This window comes from Helianthus annuus, chromosome 9 (assembly GCF_002127325.2).
Source record: "Helianthus annuus cultivar XRQ/B chromosome 9, HanXRQr2.0-SUNRISE, whole genome shotgun sequence".
Classification (NCBI taxonomy): domain Eukaryota; kingdom Viridiplantae; phylum Streptophyta; class Magnoliopsida; order Asterales; family Asteraceae; genus Helianthus; species Helianthus annuus.
In genome coordinates this window covers 172,966,382-172,988,176 of record NC_035441.2, presented here as the reverse complement: position 1 = coordinate 172,988,176, position 21,795 = coordinate 172,966,382, and the positions used below count along the sequence as shown (strand labels likewise).

Sequence of the window (21,795 nt, the reverse complement as noted above, 5' to 3'; positions counted from 1 at the left end):
TCGAGTTGTTTTAGCGGCCAAGATCAAGATAAACGCAATGATAACACAATACAAATACCCTATTACCCTCTACAATCACACTATGAGATAACAATAGATAAAGTATATATAGGCTAATAACAACCTAAAAGTTAATTATTTCTTTATGGTGTCCCTACAACCCTTAACCTTTGTGTCTAAAATGTCATGTCAAAAAATGTATATTGTTATCAAAACATGATTAACTTTAATAAGTTAATTAACAAAATATAAATTAGTAACATTTGTATACATAGAGGTATGTACCTCATGCTTTGAAAGGTTTTAAAAAAAAATGATATTTTACTTTTAACTTAAAACCATTTGTTTTTCTACTTATAACACCAAAAGTTTTCATCTCTTGCAATTTAAACTCATAACTTTTGTACTTTCAACTTTTGAAGAGGTATGGTCCCAATTCCATGCACACATGACAGGGACCACACCACTTTCTTCGTCCTACATGGCGCCTACATCAGCAAACAAATCCAGAAGCTTCTAGAAGACGTCAAGGTGGCACCGAAGATGCTCCTCCAGACAGAAAGGACAACACGTGTCACCATTAATCAGGCGCCATGTAGACCTGCGACAAATCTGGGGGCAGACCGACAACAGCAGTACAATTTCTCCGGCATGGACAAATGTTGGCGCGCCACGTGGACCACTATCCTGACCACAGCAGAGGAGACCAAGAGGATACTCCCCTTGGTCGGACAGCTGGCGCCCAATAACAGCTGGCAAGATCGCTCCTCCCTCTTTCACCCTCCGGCTATAAATAGGAGCCTTCATCATTCAGGTTATCCATTCTATTTTCCTCACTTTTCACCCACAACACACACTATTTCTTCCTCAGAGCAGTACTTATTCTCACGCCGGAGCCCGGTTAAGAGGGAAACCCCCATATTCCCCTCTTAACGAGCTAACGGTGTTGCTGTTTTGCAGGACCTCAATTTTAAGCGAGTGGAAAAGGAGATTGAACCCATATAAGAGACGACCCAGCTAGTTAACCTTCGGTGTTAACCAGTGTTTCATCAACTTTGGTCCTCACACTTTTCATATTTCGCAAATTTTTCGTTTTAAATTTTACGAGTTAACACGGCATAACGTGTGTGTGGTTCAACGTTTTAACATGTCGTTTTACGCTGCGTACTAGATTTTGCGAGTTAACACATCTCAACGTGCGTATGTGGTTCAACGTTTTTACGTCGTCTAGCTTTTCCTGGTTTGACAAGTTCGTTACAACGCGCAGGGTCCTAAATCGACTTAATTATTATTTTCTAGGTTTTACGTTGCAGTCTAATTTATTTGCGTTAACACACCGTAACTTCAGTATTGGTTGTCGCTGACGGTGGTATGGCATTGTTGCTATTGCGACGGGTGGTAAATCTAGTTGAGTTTAAAAATAGAGTTAAATGCTTGGTTGGTCCCTGTGGTTTGCAAAAATTTCATACTTGGTCCTAGTGGTTTACTAATTACACGCGTGGTCCCAAAAGTTGTCAAAAATGAACTCGGTTGGTCCCCTGACCTAACATCTGTTAAATTTCTCAGTTAACTATGTGTGAAATGACTATATTACCCTTGAACAATTAAAAACCTAAAACTAAGAATTAAAAAACCCACTGCATCATCTTCATCACCAACCCACACTGATTCAACAGATCCAGTGAGTCTGAAATGGGTTTCAGCTGAGCTGGACCCGGATTACTTAGCGAAGCTACTTGCACAGTGGTTAACTCCGGGCGAAGAGCCATGTAAAGATTCCTCCACCGAGGATATCATCATCCGGGGTTGGGGTTTGGACCTTGAGTTGGGCGGTGATTACTTTGAAACCGATTCAAGAACTCCAACGGGTCTACTTGGTTGCCTGAAATCCAGCAATGTAAGAAGTCGGATTACAATCGGGATGTTTGGGCGGGTCGATGTAAGGTTCGCCGGAGAGAAGAGGGAGGAGGAGGTGGTCGTGGTGGATTGGTTGATTCGCCGGAGAAACCGGACGACCGACAGGTCGCCGGAGAAATAATCCGGTGACCAGATTTTTAGAGAGAGAGCAGAGACCTTGTGTGCGGCTTAATTTTTTAGAGAGAGAGAGAGCGATGACCAGATTTTTAGAGAGAGAGAGAGAGAGCAGGACCTTAAGCTTCTGTGGGTTGGTGATGAAGATGATGCAGTCGGTTTTTTTATTTTTTAATTCTTAGTTTTAGGTTTTTAACTGTTCAACGGTAATATAGTCATTTCACACATAGTTAATTGAGAAATTTAACAGAGGTTAGGTCAGAGGACCAACCGAGTTCATTTTTGACAACTTTTGAGACCACATGTGTAATTAATAAACCAGTAGGATTAAGTATGAAATTTTTGCACACCACAAGGACGAACCAAGCAATTAACTCTTAAAAATATGTCTATACAGTGTACACACACAAAAAGTGTAATCTCTCATGGCTATTGGTGTGATCAATTCCAACTATTCGCAAAACAAGTCTTTTGCAAATCGCTTTTGAAATTAGGGATTTTGCAGCATTACAACATCGTAATCACAGTCTTCTTAAACAATTATCAACAGTTTAATCTGTTATCAGGGATGAGGTGGAACAGAATCGCAGAGTCCTCACAGGTTTTCGCAGCTTATACTTCACTCTTCTGCTTCACACTCTTGCTCCTTCTCAAACTCGATCACATCCTATCTTACTCTTGGCGGTATATATTCTTTTTTTCTTCGTTATACGTTAGAAAATTCCATACTTTTTAGGGGTAATGTTAACTGTTAAGGCTTTTGGTTTGGTAGAATCTAAACGGAGTTATAAAATAGAGTGTAAAAAATAAGGCATAATTTGAGTTTGCATGTTATGTTGGAAATTCTTACCTATGTAAAACCTTTTGAGAGAGAAATGGAAGGTGATTTAGGTAAAATGATTATATGAGGTTTGATGAGTTCATCTGTTTGAATGATAATATAACAAGAAAGATTTATCAGTCACATGTTATTTTTATCTTTATTTTTCCATTTCTTATTAAAATGTTAGGATTGTCAAAAAAAAAAAAAAATTAGAAAATATATGTAGCTCACGAAGGTGTATATGTGGAATGTGGCTTAAGAGCTACATATATGATGTATCTCGCTTTCAACACATAACATTAGAAACAATGTGAACTGGAACTAGGATAATTTGTTATATATTATTCTGCAATTGTAAACAGGTCCTTTTTCTGAATGTAACTTGCTGTTGGTTTTTATTATGCAGGATCGTATTCTTCCCGCTTTTCTTATTTCATGTAGTTGTTGCCCGAAGCAGGTCTTCTTTACCTGGACCACTAGTTTCCTATGGCTTTTATGTGTGATATTTTCTTGTACTATATTATTTTATATATGACGTTTTGAGAATTTCAAGGGGATAACATTAGTAATCTTTTCCTTTTGCACAGATGGCATCGCTTCGTGTACCTATGCTTATTGTATTTGAACTGCTTCTTTATGCCTATCTGGAGGGTGCATATGGTATATTGATTTATTGATTGTTGCATCACTTCGTAAACATGCAATCTGTTTGGTTCAAGCATCTAATGATACAAATGTTGTTCACACTTTTGAAATCATTTCAATTTCTTTCACACAGTAAGCTTGAAGATTGTCTTTCTTCCATTGTTGGCGTTTGAAGTAGCTATTTTTGTTGACAATTTCAGGTGATCTTTCTTTTTAACTTTTCTTATTACTCTGGTTTTACTGGTTGACATCTATCCAGTTTCGCTTATAGAAACACCTTGAACTCGTTTATATAAAAAAAAAAAAAAAAAAAAAAAAAAAAAAAAAAAAAAAAAAAAACCCACCTTGAACTCTGGTATTTTTATGATGTGCAGAATGTGCACAGCTTTACTGCAAGAATTTGATGAAATTTTGGTGGCACTTCCTGTGAGTTTAGTTCATTAATTTATCCGCTTGCTTGCTTAACATGATTAAGAAGCTACTGCTAAATGATTGTTCTCTATTTCAGCATTTTTGGATTGCTATCTCAATGGGATTCTTTTTTGTTGGTACCGTGTTCACTATTCGAAAGCTGTCTGGTAATATTCTTCTTAAACGACTGTCCTAACTCTTAAATATATAGGCAAAAGATCAAATACAAATAATCTTAACATACTAAACATACAAATTGAAGGAAAACCCAAAAAGACAAGGTGGCATTTTTGTAATTACCACCAACTATCAAAGTTACAACCAAAAATACCTAAAAAAACACAAATTTTTTTTTAACATTTTTTATTAAAAAATCGCTACATTTCGTTAGCAAAAAAAAAAAAAAAATATTATTTTTTTTGGCTGCTACTAAAAGTAGCGAATAATAAAAAATGTTAAAAAAGTAAAATAAAATAATTTGTGTGTTTTTTTTTTTTTTTTTTTTAGATTTTTTTAGGTTTTTTGGGGGGTTTAGTTTTTAGCATTTTAGCTTGGGTGGGGGGGGGGGGGGTTAGGTTTTTGGGGGTGGGGGGTTAGGTTTTTTTAGGTTTTTGGGGGTGGGGGTGGGGGTGGGGGGGGGGGGTTTAGGTTTTTTTTTAGGTTTTTGGGGGTGGGGGGGGGGGTTAGGTTTTTTTAGGTTTTTGGGGGGTGGGGGGTGGGGGGGTAGGTTTTTTTTAGGTCTTTGGGGGGTGGGGGGTTTAGGTTTTTTTTGGGGGTGGGGGGAGTGGTTAGGTTTTTTTAGGTATATTTGTAGAGTAACTTTGATAGTTATTGATAATTACAAAAATGCCACCTTGTCTTTTTGAGTTTTCCTTCAATTTGTATGTTTAGTATGTTAAGATTATTTGTACAAGAACTTTACCCTAAATATATATAGTATGAAATTCCTAAAAACTGCAATGGGTCTATTCACTTCCATTTAGCAGGTGACACAAGTTCTTTAAGCTGGTGGGACGTGTTCTTGTATTTTGGGTATAGTCTACTTTATAACTTTATATTTTAATGACTTTTCATCTTTGCATCTTATATATTTTAGCTATTCTAACACGTTACGAATTCATGCTTTACAGAATTGCAGAGTGCTTTGTGTTTCTTGTTTGTACAAAGTGGTGTAATCCACTGACTCATACAAACTCTCAAATACGTGTAGGAAGCTCATCGTCAAGGGCTATTAGATATCTCGATTGGAACAGTGATATAACGGAGTCCACCGAGGATATCTCCGAGAATAGGTTGTGTGGTCTACAAGACACAGTTTGCGCTGTCATGAAAATTCTCATCGTCGGTTTTCAAATCCTCCTTTGTATGCACTTGGAGGGTAAACCTGCTGCTGCTAGACTTGTCCCTCTTCCTGTTGTCTTCTCTCCCGTATTGTTAGTGCAAGGATTAGGAGTACTTTTTGCAACATCTAATTTGGTCGAGAAAATTCTTCCTGGGGTCGGTACTAGAATATACTTTACATATGTTACTAGAGCTCGTGATTCCCTTGGTTGTTTGCAACGTCGCTTCAGGTAAACTCGTTTACACATAAATTTGTTGACTCAGGTTATGTTTTATTTCAATGGGGTCATGGGTTAATCATCCAATGTGTATTTACATGCATAAGCCCTCCTAAACTGATAAAAGAAAAGCATTTGCCAGTCAGCCAACTTGTTTTGACCCATTTTACCACCTCACCGTTCTTAACTTGTACCGTGTAGGCTGTTTGGTAGGTGGTCAACTGAGGTGCTTCGACGGTGGTCAACTAAGGTGCTTCGTCGGTGGTCAACTGAGGAAGGAAGCCGGGAAGAACAAACACGAAATAACCACAATGGGTCTTCTGGGCAAGTTCATTTTCTTTATTTTTTGTAGCTAATTATTATTCTGTCATTCTATCTGCTTATTCCGCATGTGAATCTCAGATACAACACGTTTAGTGATCCACCTGAAATAGTGAAGACATTGCCCAAGAAGGATCTAACCGATGAGGTACTTTTTGTTATAAGTGGGTATGTTTATTTGTCTGTTTATACCTCCCGAGTTATATGCTAATAATTATATGCAAACTTCAGGATGATAACTTATGCAAGATTTGCTTCGATAGAGAAAAAAACATGGTGTTACTCCCATGTAGGCATCATATCCTTTGCAGGTACTTTTTTTTTATGCTGATTATTATTGTAAAACTATTCTAAATTTTTATAATAACTTTGATTCCCTCTGTTTATGCAGTACTTGCAGTCAGAAATGTCAAAAATGCCCTATTTGCCGTGTTGTTATTAAAGAACGCTTGGTCGTATATGATGCATAACTTATATCAACTATTTTAGTGTTTAGTTCACCAGAAAAGCATGTTTGGTTTGACCATGTAAAATCGCCATTCGACAGGGTAAATATATGTTGGTAACGTATTGTTTGGTTAGTCTATAGTAAATGTTTGATATTCCGTTTATGGATATTATCTATGTTTATCGGTTTTGAAAGACATCAACGCTAACATGGACGCTTAAAATCGTGTACTTGAATATAGCTCATTTTCTAGAAGTGTCAAACGGGGCGTGATTGAGTTATAATCAAGTTGTGAACATGTAAAATTTGTTGTAATAAATGAGTTTAATTAAATGGATTAAACATGTCAACCCCAATAAGACTTTTTAATTAAACAACTCGTAATGAACATGGTTCATCTAATATGTTATATATTTTACCGGTTAACTCACACACCCTCTAATCTTATTTCTAAATCCACATTTTATCCACGATAAAACTTGAACTCCCATTAAATATAACATTATTTTTAGCGTGTTAGAAAGTGTTATCCTAATTGAAACCGACAACCCTAAACCTCTATTATCTAATGTTACTTGTAACGGAGAAAGATGCTAACAACTTTTATTATGTATTTATTATTTATATATGCTAACAACTTAACTTAACACCCTCTAATCTTATTTCTAAATCCACATCAATCGAATCGTATTCTTGTTCTGATCAAAAGGCCTAAACATCACTTTGTAATTCGGAAGTTAAGTTTTTTTTAACTAAGGACGTGGAGGCAAAATATTTGAAAGATAAGACTGCCCGTAAGAACTAAAAAGTAGAATTACCAATGGCAAATGATGTTACTAGGGATTAGTATAATCCAATTTCCCAAATAATTAATGATATTTTTTTAATATAGTTTTGGTATTATTATGAACTAGAATTACCACCCGCCGCAATGCGGCGGGGATTCATTAGTTATATATCATGTTAGATGAAAGGTAAATGTTTCTCACATCACCATGAGCCTGTGTGTAAAACCGAGAAAAAAATAACTAAGTCGATCTCTGACTCGCACGCTGCGACAGACCTATCAAACGGGGAAAAATAGACGCGCTGCGACGGGCAGGAAAAAAATAGATGAAAAAACGTTGAACCCCACACGCATATTGCGACGTGTTAAGTCGGAAATTTAGAACGACACATTAAACGGAGAACTTATGAAAGATGAAAAGTATATATAAGATACTAAAGTTGGAAGTAAAAAAAGTGTTGAGATTAAATTGCAAAAGATGAAAATCTTTATGTTGAAAGAAAAAAAAATTAAAAGGGTTAAATTGCAAAAGATGAAACTTTTGAATTAGAAGTGAAAAATCAAATTAATCAAAGAGGTTAAAATAACAAAAATTAAAACTTTAGAGTTAAAAAAATTCAATTAAACAAAAGAGATAAATAGATTTAGTTAAATTGATGTTTAATATTATTATTATTTAATAAGGAATCAATTAAACAAAAGAGATAAATAGATTTAGTTAAATTGATGTTTAATATTATTATTATTATTATTATTATTATTTAATAATAAAATAGATAAATAAAAAATAAGGGTGAGATAAAAACGATTTTTGTTTATTAGTATAGAAAGATTTAAACTAAAATATAAATTAAAAAGTGAAGCAAGTTTCATATTTTACATCCAGCGAGAAGAAACCCCAAATCTTGTTCGAAACTGGATTTCTTCTTGTGCATTCAAAATCAGTCAAAAATCACATCTCCGTTACCAACTCTTCACCTCAAAACCCTTCCTCTCCTCGATCTCCAACTCTGGTGAAACAATTTCAGGTAATTAATTCTTCACTATCTGATCTGCCTGCCTGCCATTGTGATTCGGTTCGCAAATCAATTGATTCGTCATTTTTAGGTCTAATTTTGTTTGACCATTCTTCTGTATCTGTATACTGTAACAAGCTCTTGAATTAACTAGTTTAAGTCCATAAATTGTATGCATTTTAGTGATACTTCCTGTTTCAACTATTGTAACATCTTCTGTCTGTGGTTGTCTGATTTGTTATCAACCCTACTTGATTTGTATACTCAGACACATTCAAATCAAAACCCTAAAACTTTGTGCAGGTATTTATTATCCAAACAAAGTTTATTATCCATCAAAGTGGTTGCTTTTTTAGGTTTAAAGTTATAATTTTTAAACCTTGTAATAATACTGGAATGTATGAAATTATGAATATTTCAGTTTTTAATATCCTCTAATTGATGCAGCATATCTGAAGTTATTTCTTCTACATTACTTTGAATTCATAGCTTCGGGTGAATGCAAAGTGCAAACACTTGGTTGCTTTTCCGTGTTAGTTGGAGGTAGATAGATAATGTCAAAGATGGATGTGAAATCGCTATATTGAAATAGTGGCTTTTGTCTTGTTAGCTGGAAATGAGCAGGTCTCCGTCTTTTTCCCCAAGGGAATCCAATGCAAATGTTGACCCTGAGTCTATGCAACGGTGGATCGTTGCGTTTTGCATAATTAGGTTTGATCTAGAGCAGGGGCAGCTTATCGAAGAGTGTTATCCGCCCGGTTGTCTTACTCCTGAAGAGGAGCTTGATGTTGCTTTCAGTTCGTTTCCGGATTCAGTTTCCCAACATCATAATCGATCAAGCATCCATGACTGCATGTTCTTCTTTAGAGTACAGCGACGAGGGAGTTTTCTTGGTGAAGAAGTTTCATCGGGCGAAAAGGTACCAAAAAGGAAAAATGGTAACGAAAAAGGGCGTGATGCGAAGTACTTGTATGGTTTTGTGTTTAACAGACAAAGGCATGATGAAAGGCTAAAACGAGGCGGTGAACAAAAATCAGTGGTAATTTTATCACATAGTCCGTATTCTAGTTTATTTAAACCATTATTGCAAATCATGGGTCCATTATATTTCGACATCGGAAGGAAAGCTTTAGATTGTATCGCTGCTTCGGTCTCAACATGGGCTTCACCGTCACCTGGTCAACTCATGGAACTTCCTATCGGTAATGCTACACTCAAAGTCAACTTGCCACCTGTCCACAGCTTATCCTTTGACGGCGAGGTGTCATTTGAAGAGTCAGCATCCTCAATGGCCCCACTTCTTCCTACAAATCAGTCGATTCCGTACGGGCTTTTTCACGATTCAGATGTTTTTGGGATTTTCAAAGGGATTTTATTACAACTTTGGTTATTATGGGAACTGTTACTTGTTGGTGAGCCTATTTTAATAATAGCACCAACGCCCCCACAATGTTGTGAAGCAGTTGCTAGTTTAGTTAGTTTAATTGCTCCACTTTTCGTTAGCGTTGATTTCCGGCCGTATTTCACCATACACGACCCGTGTTTCGCCCGTTTAAACTCACTCCAAGAAGGCGACACTTTCCCTCCAATGATTCTAGGTGTTACAAATCTTTTTTTCTTGAAATCGCTTCGTAACATGCCGAACATAGTGTCAGTCGGAAGCCCGTCTCCCAATTCGACCCGGCTCCCCTTCGCTTCACGGGCCTCAACGGGGCGAATTTCGGGCCGACCCGAAGGTTTTGGTTTTCCACAACTGAACTTAAAGAAGTTTTCTCCTTCAAGTTTGATAAACGCTGTAAAATTAAGGAGAGATGGCCCACTTTGTCTCATGACAGAACATAAAGAAGCAGTTTGGAGCGGTTACGTGCCGATTACGAAACCGGACACGTCTATTTTGAACAGACTTGTTGATGCAGGGTTGTCACCAAGGGTAGAAGAGTCAATGTCGGTTGTTAACAATGAGATATTACGCCGCCATTTCTTGGAGCTTACTACTAATTTTTTAGCTCCGTTTGGCCCGTATTTTCGGTCTAATACGCCTTCTGTGGGGTCGTCTCCGTTTGTTGATCCTCCCCCTTTACTTGCTTTTGATGCCGATGAATTTCTTGCAAGTTTATCAACTAGAGGTCCCGGGAAGTTTTTATCGAAGAGAATGAAATCTAATTGGCTAGATCTCTACAGGTACTTGTCTTTCATTTTCAAGGGTATTCACCTAGAATATGTCTTTTGTTTGCTGTATATTTTGTTCTATATCATAATTGATGTCCCGTAAAAGTATCTTGAGTTCTAGCAACTTCTTATATAAAGTAATGTTTAGAATTTTTGTTCATTTTGGCTTATTTATAAGTGCTTGAAAAAAACTTTCAATAGGTTATTGGGTTTCTTCCATTAATGTTTCAGTATAACTAGCAATTAGACCCGCGCACGTTGCGGCACGCGTACATCGCAAACATCGGATGGATTAGTCCAAGCGTTATGTGATGTATTAACCATAAGAGATTTTCAAAGTTGAGGTGTAAAAATGGAGTAAAAACGTAAAGTTTAAAACTTGACGGGGTGGTGGCGGTAAAAATGGAGTGATAGTGCAAGGAGTAAAAATGCAAAGTTTAAAACTTTAGGGGGTAATAGTGCAAGGAGTAAAAACACAAAGTTTAAAACTTGAGGGGGTGGTGACATTAAAAATGGAGTAATAGTGCAAGGGGGTAAAAACGCAAAGTTTAAAAGTTGAGGGGGTTGTGGCGGAATTCAAACTTGAGGGTTAAAAAGTCAAACTTCAAAGGTTGAGGGGGTGTAAAAGAAAGTAATTGTGCATGGGTTAAAGATGCAAATTTAAAAGTTGTTATAAAAATTGTAAAAATGGAGTAATAGTCTAGGGTTAAAAATTGTAATTTTTAAAAGTTGAAGGGTGTAAAATACAAAGTAATAATACATGGGTTAAAATTGAAAGCTTTTAAAATGGAGGGTATTGGTGGTAAATACTACCGACTTTCTGTTTTTAGTTATATAAAAATTTGTGTGTTTATGAGTATCTCCTAGCTACTTAGAAGAATATGTATGTATATTACATACCTTAGGTCAAGAAGGTCATAGGCACCATGAAAATGATGAGTGATTTTGAGAGATGTTTATACGGTAGCCATTTTGTTGTTGCTTACGATTTTAAATTCTCGATATAATTTCCAATCCAGGCGGTTCATGAAAGGGCACAACTTCAAGCCGTGGTTTCAAAGAAAACGAGCTGTGGCTGAACAAGAACAATGCAGGTTGTGGAGACAAGCAAGAATGAATGCTGACATACAAGTATTTATCAACAAATCTTCTGAGCTGGAAATTGTTGAAACGTTTAATGCGATTGAAAGGCATCTTCTTGCCGAAATGCAGGCAAGCATCTTTGTTACCTTCTTTGTTCTTTTTCTATTTTGGGTTGTTGTAAAAATATGCAACGTAACCTTTTTTTGGCAATATATTAATGTGATCTTTACTGTTTACTGCTCAGTACTCATTACAACGTAAGTGTGAGATTGATTGTGCCTCAATCGTATAGTTAGGCATACTTTAGGCATATGAATCATTAATTTGTAGTTTACTGTCAGCTGCATGATAATTGTTTCCTGTGTTTAGAATCAACATAACCAGAATGACTTCAAATTCGGGTGTCTACTTCACTAGTTGTACTCTATGATATGTTACTTACAGATAAATGATTGTATTTGCAACTAATGATAATATAATTTCATGTTTGTAGAAATAGACATTTCAATATCAGGAATATATATTTTAGTTGTACTTTATGATATTTTACCATTGTGATAGATACTAGAAAAAACAAGGTTGATTTGTTGAATACATAGTTGTTTGTCCCGAATAGCGACAAATAGCGATAAGGTTATATGCTACATAGCGAATAGCAATTAATAGCGGGGCTATTTTATAAATAGCGATACCCTAGAAAAAAATTAATTTTTTATATGTATATTATATCAAAATACCCTGGTATATCCACTATTTTAAATGTATATTTAACAAAGGGTCAAGTTATTCTACAAAGGCTTCTAATTGTAAGAAGTTTAAGAAGGATTTATAGAGTGACAAGTGTCCAGTAACCTAAAACTAAACCCACTACATCACCACCCAAAACCTAAACACCCCACCCTACCACCACCCAAAAACCTAACCCCCCCCCCCCTCCCAAACCCCCTCGGCAAAAAAAAAAAAAAATTGGGGGGGGGGGGGGGTTGGGGGTTTAGGTTTTTGGTGGTGGTGGTGGATGTTTAAGGGTTTTTTTTTTTTTTTTTTTTTTTTTTTTGTGTGTGTAGTGGGTTTTTTTAGGTTATTGGACACTTGTCACTTTATAAATCCTTCTTACACTTCTTACAATTAGGATCCTTTGTATTTGATCCTAATCCATTTAACAAAAACCTAAAATCCAGATATTTGATTGCTATTTATATTAAAAAAATTAAAGGCCGCTATCTATCGCTACAGACCATATAGCGAGCATGGACCTATATGCCACACTATTCGCTATAGCGATCGCTATTGACAACTATGGTTGAATATTAAGATAGTTGGCCCGATTCGAGATGGGCTAATCTCCAATACAATAACACTTGATAATTAAATTAAACAAGACATAGAAAAACTAGAATAGGAATCAGAATACTTAAATAAGAAAGAGCAGTTACTAATCCTAAATTCAGCCTTTTGACTTTGACTGGGAATGGGCTGCAATGGGGTTAAGGGTAGGTCGGTTGGATATGTATCATTATCACTTTCATCGAATCTTGTAATCTTAAATGTTGATGAAAGTGGTCGTCTTGTTAAGTAGTGTTTTGTCTATATCTCTCTATATATGGACAGTTTTTGGCAGTGTTTTAACATATTTAAAGTCCCTATGATGTTTATTAAACAGATACGTCATAAGGTCTTAATTTATAAAATCCTAATTGACATTATGGACTTGAATAAATTCAACATTAAAACCCATGCTTCTTCCTGTTGTTTTTATAATTATGATGCTCTTCTCATGCAGGAAGATAAAAACGCCGTCGATCAATCCAAAGCGACGTACCATAAACTCAAAGGAGATCTGCAGGCAGTCTTCAACGTCCTTCCCCAAGACATGCAGCATCTTCTGCTAATGAACCCTGATAGGGCCACTCTTTTACAATAACACTCCTTAAAAAGAAAAAAAAAACATTTTTTTTTCCAATTCCACATAGTTAATACCCGCTAGAAAACCTGTATCATCTACTCAGGTCAACCCATGATCTTCATGCTAGGTCAGTGATTATTCCCCTGTAACCTTAATTTTTTGTGTAGAGTAAAATGCCATTTTCGTCCTTAAGGTTTGGCCACTTTTGCAACTTCCGTCCAAAGGTTTGTTTTTTCGCATTTTGATCCAAAAAGCTTGAAACTTGCAATTTTTGTCCGACTAGTTAACTTCATCCATTTTTTTAACGTTATGTCGGGGGAATTTTTGAAAAGGAAGGTTTCTTTTAATTAAATAATGTCTAAAGTGACGAAAATATCCCTGACTTAACGTTAAATGGATGAAGTTAACGAGTCGGATGAAAATGGCAAGATTTCAAAACTTTTGGATCTAGATGCGAAAAAACAAACCTTTGAACGAAGTCGCAAAAGTGGCCAAACCTCAGGGACGAAAGTGGCATTTTACTCTTTTCTTTATTTTGTTTGATCTTTTCATCTGTTGATTTTTTATTTTTATTTTCACAGATAATTGGAGGAAAATTTGATACAGCTGATGGGTATAAAAAACTGTCAAATATTCTATGTTTCTAAGAAGGAAACATATTGGCATCACTTGGGTTAGTGTGTTTTTTTTATTCGGATGTTTTCGGGATTGTGGAATGTGTATTATGCAAATGGGCTGCCCAGAACCAAGTTTTCGGGTAACAATGTATTATATGGTCGCGGTCAACTGGTCTAGTGAATTTGTATTTTAGAAGTAGTCATGTTCCGATAATGATTCTCTTATTGCCGCTTTCCAGGTTTAACAATTTGTTGATAACATTTTTCAATTTCAATCTGGCAGCTTGTTTTCATTTGTTTATCTCTTCTTTTTTCCTTGTTACTTGATGTGTGTGTTGAAGGGGCCTAGGGCTCGATATTACGAGAACTATGAGAGTCGGCATAAGTTTATGTGGTTCCTAAATAAAAGTTATGTGATTACTGTGCCACATAACGTACATATATGTATGTGTGTTTATATATATATGATGTTATTATCATTATCTTCTAATTTATAAGAAAAAAATGGTTTCTTAAGAAGTTTAGATATTTTAATGTAACGTCTCTTTCTATGAGAGTAATTGGACTTATTTAAGTTTAAACATGAACCACAATCCATGTTTTGAATAAATTGACACAGGCTGGTGGTATTCAATTATTCATTTCATAAATACCATTTAATTTTCTTGATATTTTGGTCCTCAAAATCCATGTTATCCTTGATTCTACACATAAATCCAATTTTTTTGTAGCTCCTTAGGCTCAACTGATACTACTTTCAAGACTTTAATTATTGTTGAACTTAGCAATTATCATTTAGATGAGAAATAAACGTTGAAAAAACTAAATTATTAGATTAGTTAGGATTACGTTTGTGTTTTCTACAAAATAGTATTGTTGTAATCATTATAGTTTATAACATAAGAATTAGTATGAGTGTTTATTATACACAAGTTTTAAAAAATTTTAAAAGTCCAATTACTATTTTTTTTTTTAACGGCCAACAGAATCAATCCCGAGCACTCTCGGGGCACCCACTGGACCAAACAGAGTACTCCTAGAGTAACCCGAGTCCACCACCAATTCCGGGGAAAACCCGGTAACCCACTCGCCCGTAGGCACGACAGTGAAATTACCGGTAAAACCCGTTTGGCTCAAGGATCAAACCCAGAATTCCCTGGGTCTCCTATCATCGCCCACCAATGCCTCACTCTGCACCAAGTGGAAGTTGAACTTGCACTTTCAAGAGAAATGCAAACCTTCCACCACTTGATCTAGAGATCATTGGCAAGTCCAATTACTAATGATTACAGATACTAAAACATAGAATAGTCACTTGTGAGCTAAATAGTAGTAGCAAAGATATGGCAAGTGATGCGAGTTGTGAACTTATAAACGATGTAAAAGAATCATAATACTCGAGTCGTTATTACTCTTTAACCCAAAAGAAATTTGGGTTGAAAACACAATTCATTTGAAAAATACGTTTAAGAAACGAGAATGCTAGTGATGAGAAAGTTGATTTTTAGATTAAACTATAAGAAAAAAAATACTAACTAATTAACTCCCATTTACTTAGGATCACCAACCTGTCCATACATTTGAATAAAGTTGATTAAAGATGATTATTAAATATTGATTAAGTTCGTCAATATTATTTATCTAATACCTTATTTAATCCTGCAGAGTACAAATCCTGCTAATCAATCCCAATATAAAGATTAAACTCAGATAGCTACTAGTACTAGCTATGTTTTTTGTTTAAATTTAGTTACATATGGCAAATAAACCAGAATTTGAAGAGTAAACCCGGAATATCCAGCAAGACGTGATTCAGGCATGAGGCCTGCATTTCATAGTTAAAGAATTTTATTAGGTGATGTCCTATCCAATTACCTAAAAGATCCATACTCGTAACTTCCTTGGATAATAGAGTACTCAACTAATCCACTAATTGCAGTTCTATGTAACTTCCTTGGATAAGAGAGATATAAAAATGAAAACCACCGTGTCAGCCCCTTGGCTCTCTCACATGCGCGGAAGCCCGACCTCCACCCGCCCGAAGATACGACAGTGAAATAATCAAATAATCGGTAAAACCTCACCTCTCATCCAAGACGAACCGGCGCCATCCATATTCGCCCTTCACCTGGATGCCGCAGAAAATAATGGGAAGAGTGAGAGTCGAACCTGGGTCACAAGGAGCACCAAGTCTTTTCCCAACCACTCCACCACTAAAATAAACATAATTAATCGATACGATCCATCATTCAAGTTCTCTCATTTTTTTATATATTTACAAGGCATCTAGATATCCAACAATGATGTTATTCTGTCACCTTAAGGTGAACTAGATTGTTAGGGAGTCCGGGGCACCCGCGGTGACTCCCTTCGGGGACCAAACTCACCGTGCGGTAAGGTGATGCCAACCAAGAGGGGAGGTGAAATGGGGGGGCCAAATCGGTGGGGATTCACCGAAGAAAGGAAGGAGAGAGAGAGGAGTGGACCAATGAAATGTTTTCTTTTTTTTTTAATAAAAAACCAAGTCACCTAAGAGGGGAGTGCCGCCATCAATTTAGGGTGTTCGGGGAGTTTAAGACGGGAGTTGACGTGGCACACAAGGATTGGTTAAGCGTAAGAGAGGGGACTCCCCTCTTAGGGGAGTGCCCCTTACACCCTTACCCTTAGGGTATACGGGGCGCATTCGGGGAGGCCCTCGGTGAACGATTTCCCCGATCGGGAACACCGCCGCCGTCCCCGCGGTATCCCGAATCGGGGCTGGAAATGGGTGGGGGTTTACCGCTTGGAAATGCACGATGTTCGAGATTTGACCGTTTACAAACGGTCGAAATTTAAAAAAAAAAAAAAAAATCAATTTTTTTTTTAAAAATATATATATACTAACCAATCTTAATCCATTTTTTACCACATTCACAACAAACCAACACCAAAACTCTAAAACTTTTATATCTTTTAAACACAAAATGGATTCCAAGTTCCCGTTTCTTTCTCCCATACCCGACTTTCCCGACGATGACGATACCGGGTCAAGCGATAGTAGCTTAGTTTTCTTCCAAAATCTCATCCAACAAGCGGAGCTACTAGACACGGCATCGTCTAGTAAAAAAAAATATGTCCGTCGGGATCGTGTGGGGGGCCACGAGACACTCATGGCCGATTATTTCGATGAAAATCCAAAATTTAGTGAAGATACTTTTCGTCACAGGTTTCGTATGTCCAAGTCGTTGTTCCTAAAAATTGTTAGTGACGTGCAAGCGTATGACGAGTGGTTTCAAGAAGGCTTAGACGGGAGAATGAAGAAAAGCTTTACACCGTTGCAAAAGGTTACTTCGGCAATTAAACAACTTGCAACCGGTAACCCACCAGACGAGGGGGACGAGTATTTAAATATGTCTGAAAGAACCTCTCGTGAGTGCCTTGAATATTTCTGCGAGACGGTTTGTAAAAGGTATGGCGGTGAATTTATTTTTTTTTTCTAGTTCGAATGTTTTTTTTTTAATTTAATGAAATGTCTTTTTTTTTAATTTAATGAAATGTCTTTTATTTAATTTAAGGTATGGCGGTGAATTCCTACGTAGACCAACGAGCCACGACATCGCGCTATTGTATCAGGCTCATGAGGATAGGCATCACCTACCTGGCATGTTAGGGAGTCTCGATTGTACACACTTTGTCTGGAGAATGTGCCCCACAGAATTGCGTGGACAATACATGAGAGGCGATCATCAATACCCGACGGTTATGTTAGAAGCGGTAGCGTCTCAAGATTTGTGGATTTGGCATGCTTTTTGTGGGCCAGCGGGTTCACAAAACGATATCAACGTGCTGCAACAATCTCCGTTATTTCTTGCTCAACGAAATGGAACGGCGCCAAATTGTCCATTTCAAGTGAACAACCATTTATACAAACGCGGGTATTATCTTACTGATGGGATCTACCCTACTTGGTCCGTGTTTGTGAAGTCTTTTCCATATCCACACGACCCGAACGAAAAAAAATTCAAGAGGCAACACGAGGCCGCAAGAAAAGATGTGGAACGGGCGTTTGGTGTGTTAAAGTCGAAGTGGGGAATACTAAATCGTCCAATGCGTTCGAAAACGGTGAAAAAAATAAGGTCCATCGTGTATACGTGCCTTATTTTACACAACATGATTATAAAAGACGACGGAAGGGCGATAGCACCGGTTCATATTCAAGATCCTCCAGTCGAACCCGTCTTCGATGATACAGCCTATACGGAGCTCATTGACGAAGACACGCATTGGAGGCTAAAACACGATCTCGTTGAGCATCTCGGAAGTTTAGATTTGCCTCACCTTGAAGTTGATTCGGACGAGGAGTAGTTTGTTTTTATATTTTTTTAGGTTGAATGTATCTTTTTTTCTAGTTCGAATGTTTTTTTTTTAATTTAATGAAATGTCTTTTATTTAATTTTTATTTTTACTAATCTTTTTTTAATTTATAAAACATGCATTATTTTAGAGAATAAAAAAAAAAAAAAAAAAACAACTCACCTAATAGGTGAGTGCCGCCATCAAAACAAGGTATTAGGGGAGTGTATTAGGTGAGTTGACGTGGCACCATGTGATTGGCTATGTGTAAGATGGGGGACTCACCTATTAGGTGAGCACCCCTTACACCATTAGATTAAAGAGATAGAAAGCTTCATAGTACAATTAGGTATATTGTGTAATTATTAGGAGATATTACCGATGTACTCATTGTAGTTGTAGATTTAAACCATTTAAATATAGATTAATGTTTATACGGTTTTTATTATTTATTATTTTAGGTAGTATTGTATTTCTTTTCTTTTTCCTCGTGTATCGTCCCCTGTATGCTTTGCAAATAAATCTAGGTTAGATGTTTGTTTTCGTTACAAATTTTAAGCTCGTGTTGTTAGGGGGTAGGGGTAGTCATCACGTATCATTCACTCACAGCATCCAATTAAGTTTCGACACGTTATCGAGCTTTATTCCATCGCTAGTGATGCATTTTAGTGGGAATGCTCATCACTCACCATACCCAACAATTTTCCTCAAACAACTCAAACATATTAGAATAGTATATTATGCACATATTTTAGGAGAGATTATGTACCTTTATTACGTTGATTATTTCCTTGTATATTGTACTTTCTCTCCCTATTTAAAGGGTCCTTATGAATGAGAGGAGATACGAACAATTATAGAACCATAACAATCTTTATGGTATCAGAGCCTTGCTCTGCAAAACCCTAGCCGATTTTTTTCTTCTCCTTCCCCGGTTCGCCACCTCTGTTTCGACAGTCATGACCGGCAATACTCCACCACCCGAAAAACAATCATCCAGCGACAACAAGCACACCCCCGCTCACACCCCCCTTCACCCGGCCTATACTGTTACTAACGTTCAAAACAAGATCCGCACTCTTGATGGCACGACGGTAACTTATTCGTCATGGGTGAAATTATTCAAACTGCATGCCAAAGCCTACAAGGTTTTGGACCATATTGACGGCACGGATCCTCCCGAGGAATCCGATGAAGGCCATGACGCATGGTACGAGATCGATGCCCTTATTCTTCAGTGGATATATGCTACGTTATCGGATGCTCTCATGGTCCGCGTTCTTGAAACAGAGGCTACTGCTCGTTCCGCTTGGGTTAAACTTGAGAATATTTTTCTCAACAATAAAGGATCGCGTGCTACAACACTCGAACATGAGTTTACGAATCTAACCCTTAGTGCATGCTCATCCTTGGATGATTATTGTCAGAAGTTAAAGGAAATCGCCGATCAATTAGGTGATGTAGGCTTTCCCGTTAGCGAGGCTCGGCTGGTCATGCAATTGGAACGTGGCCTTCCCACCGAGTATGAGGTCACGGCTGCCATCATCAACCAAACTTCCCCCTCATGGGACGAGGCCCGCACCAGTTTACAGAAGGAACAACAACGCCAACAGGCGCGCTTAAACCATACCCAATCGGCTCTTGTCTCCACACCCAACTCCAACCCATCAACCAATGACCCTAATCCCATTGAACCCACTCGCTACCCTACCGACCCAAATCGCTATTCTAACACCCCACCCAACACCTATGATCCCAACCGGAGTCGTGGACGTGGCCGTGGCTATCGTGGCCGGGGTCGCGGCCGCAACTACCGTAACCCAAACCAACATAACTGGTACCCACAACAACCCACTTCTTACAGCCCACAACAACCTAATTCTTACAACCCACCCCCACCGACCCAATACAGTAACTACACCCCTCCCCCTACGCCATACCCGTCCCAAGCTTGGGCCCCAACCCAACCACCGGTTCCGTTCCAACAACCCTATAACCAGGCCCACCTGGCCTATCAACAGGCCCAGTTCCAAACCGCCATGCACCCATCACAACAGCCTGGTTATCCGGCCCAACCTCCTCAATCAGCCCAGTTCTCCGATCCTAATGCACTTAATGCTCTCAGTCCCACCGACCTTGGAACGGCTCTCTCCATGATACAAGTTCAAGACTTTCCGGACCGCTTGTGGAACATGGACACCGGGGCGTCATCTCACATCACGGCTCACGCTGGTAAAATATCAACTCCCTTGTCTATTTCCTCTAGTACTATACTTGTTGGTAACGGCCAAAAATTGCCAATTAACGGATCCGGTAACACCACCCACCTTGTCTCAAACAAATCTTACCAATTAAACAACGTCCTTCACTCACCCACCGTTATCAAAGATTTATTATCAGTCAGAAAATTTACTCGTGATAACCATGTTAGTGTTGAATTTGCTCCGTTTGGTTTTTCTTTGAAGGACCTCAAGACAGGAACCCTTCTTTCTCGCCATGATAGCACGGGGGACTTATATCCATTCACGCCACCTTCATCCGCCTTCGTTTCTACATCACCTCCACTTCCTTGGCATAATCGTCTCGGCCATCCGGGAACCACTATTTTAGATTTTCTTTCTCGTAACAAGTTTATTCAATGTAATAAAACTCATGGTTCTTTTGTTTGTTCCTCATGTCAAATTGCTAATAGTCATCGTTTGCCTTTTAATGATTCAGTTTCAGTCACTTTTGCTCCCTTTGACATTATACACTGTGACCTTTGGACCTCACCTATTTACAGCAAAACCGGTTATAAATATTATATGGTCCTCATCGATAACTTTACACAATATGTATGGGTTTATCCATTGAAATTTAAATCAGAAACCTTTGCAACCTTTGCCAAATTTCACAAACTTATTCACACACAATTTCATCGCTTAATTAAAACATTCCAGTGTGATTTAGGTGGTGAGTTCGACAACCACAATTTTAAAACCTTTGCTTCTAATCACGGCATGGTCCTTCGGTTCTCATGCCCTCAAACCTCACCACAAAACGGCAAAGCCGAAAGGATGCTTCGGCGCCTTAACAATATTATTCGGGCTCTTCTTGTCCAGGCCCAATTACCCCCCACCTTTTGGGTCGAAGCTCTCCATGTCTCCGCATACCTTCACAACATCTTGCCCACCGCTAAACTTCGCCACCTCACACCCGCATTTGCTCTCTACCAACGTCACCCCACCTATGATCATCTACGTGTTTTTGGGTGCACGTGTTACCCAAACGCTTCCGCAACTCAACCAAACAAACTCCTTCCTCGATCCTCCAAGTGTATTTTTCTTGGTTACCCCTCCAATTTTCGGGGATACCGGTGTCTTGACCCCATCACCGGACGTGTTCATATATCGCGTCACGTCATTTTTGACGAAACCGACTTTCCATACCCACATCCTACTCCTCTACCCAGTTACCAGTTTCTAGAGGACGACCCATACCCATTCGGCCCAACTACCACTACATCATTCGGCCCTGCTACCACTACACCTTCCAGCCCCGTTCACCATACACCCTTATCGGCCCAACATATCACCAGCCCTATACCTATTCCCAACTCGGCCCAACACTCCCCTGGCCCAACAAACAATCCGTCCACTCCTCAAACTCCT

At 38.0% G+C, this 21,795-nt stretch overlaps 4 protein-coding genes across 6 annotated transcripts; all 4 read left to right on the top strand.

Moving 5' to 3' along the window:
- The first annotated feature begins 2,378 nt into the window (after window positions 1–2,378).
- On the top strand, window positions 2,379–6,432 carry LOC110876769. 2 transcript variants are annotated; one of them, XM_035977881.1, is made up of 12 exons: window positions 2,379–2,715; window positions 3,261–3,351; window positions 3,442–3,514; window positions 3,633–3,699; window positions 3,874–3,925; window positions 4,008–4,077; window positions 4,897–4,942; window positions 5,041–5,481; window positions 5,671–5,793; window positions 5,872–5,938; window positions 6,022–6,101; window positions 6,182–6,432. In XM_035977881.1, the coding sequence occupies exons 1-12, from the start codon at window positions 2,417–2,419 to the stop codon at window positions 6,258–6,260; spliced, it is 1,488 nt and encodes a 495-aa protein (XP_035833774.1). In that variant the 5' UTR covers window positions 2,379–2,416; the 3' UTR covers window positions 6,261–6,432. The 2 variants fall into 2 exon arrangements, with proteins under 2 accessions (XP_035833774.1, XP_035833773.1); XM_035977880.1 differs by having other exon boundaries at window positions 4,894–4,942.
- Window positions 6,433–7,894: 1,462 nt separating this feature from the next.
- Window positions 7,895–14,114, top strand: LOC110879612 (protein DENND6A). 2 transcript variants are annotated; one of them, XM_022128109.2, is made up of 5 exons: window positions 7,895–8,053; window positions 8,489–10,222; window positions 11,230–11,422; window positions 13,074–13,323; window positions 13,778–14,114. In XM_022128109.2, exons 2-4 carry the CDS (start codon window positions 8,658–8,660, stop codon window positions 13,212–13,214), a joined length of 1,899 nt encoding a protein of 632 aa, XP_021983801.1. In that variant the 5' UTR covers window positions 7,895–8,053; window positions 8,489–8,657; the 3' UTR covers window positions 13,215–13,323; window positions 13,778–14,114. The 2 variants fall into 2 exon arrangements, with proteins under 2 accessions (XP_021983801.1, XP_021983802.1); XM_022128110.2 differs by having other exon boundaries at window positions 7,896–8,053; window positions 8,652–10,222; window positions 13,778–14,104.
- Window positions 14,115–17,220: 3,106 nt separating this feature from the next.
- LOC118482235 (protein ALP1-like) lies at window positions 17,221–18,462 on the top strand. Its single transcript, XM_035977879.1, has 2 exons — window positions 17,221–17,261; window positions 17,368–18,462. The coding sequence occupies exon 2, from the start codon at window positions 17,456–17,458 to the stop codon at window positions 18,155–18,157; it is 702 nt and encodes a 233-aa protein (XP_035833772.1). The 5' UTR covers window positions 17,221–17,261; window positions 17,368–17,455; the 3' UTR covers window positions 18,158–18,462.
- Window positions 18,463–19,104: 642 nt separating this feature from the next.
- LOC118481830 lies at window positions 19,105–20,024 on the top strand. Its single transcript, XM_035977126.1, has 2 exons — window positions 19,105–19,758; window positions 20,010–20,024. The coding sequence occupies exons 1-2, from the start codon at window positions 19,105–19,107 to the stop codon at window positions 20,022–20,024; spliced, it is 669 nt and encodes a 222-aa protein (XP_035833019.1).
- The last annotated feature ends 1,771 nt before the right edge of the window (window positions 20,025–21,795 follow it).

Excerpts from the sequence above, each read along its gene's own strand:
- LOC110876769 (XM_035977880.1), top strand. The coding sequence starts at position 2,417 with ATGTCTATACAGTGTACACACACAAAAAGTGTAATCTCTCATGGCTAT. Across the intron at positions 5,482-5,670 it reads TGTTTGCAACGTCGCTTCAG|GCTGTTTGGTAGGTGGTCAA; the intron begins GTAAACTCGTTT and ends TGTACCGTGTAG. Across the intron at positions 5,794-5,871 it reads AACCACAATGGGTCTTCTGG|ATACAACACGTTTAGTGATC; the intron begins GCAAGTTCATTT and ends TGTGAATCTCAG.
- LOC110879612 (XM_022128109.2), top strand. The coding sequence starts at position 8,658 with ATGAGCAGGTCTCCGTCTTTTTCCCCAAGGGAATCCAATGCAAATGTT. Across the intron at positions 10,223-11,229 it reads AATTGGCTAGATCTCTACAG|GCGGTTCATGAAAGGGCACA; the intron begins GTACTTGTCTTT and ends TTTCCAATCCAG. Across the intron at positions 11,423-13,073 it reads ATCTTCTTGCCGAAATGCAG|GAAGATAAAAACGCCGTCGA; the intron begins GCAAGCATCTTT and ends CTTCTCATGCAG.
- LOC118482235 (XM_035977879.1), top strand. The coding sequence starts at position 17,456 with ATGTTAGGGAGTCTCGATTGTACACACTTTGTCTGGAGAATGTGCCCC.
- LOC118481830 (XM_035977126.1), top strand. The coding sequence starts at position 19,105 with ATGACCGGCAATACTCCACCACCCGAAAAACAATCATCCAGCGACAAC.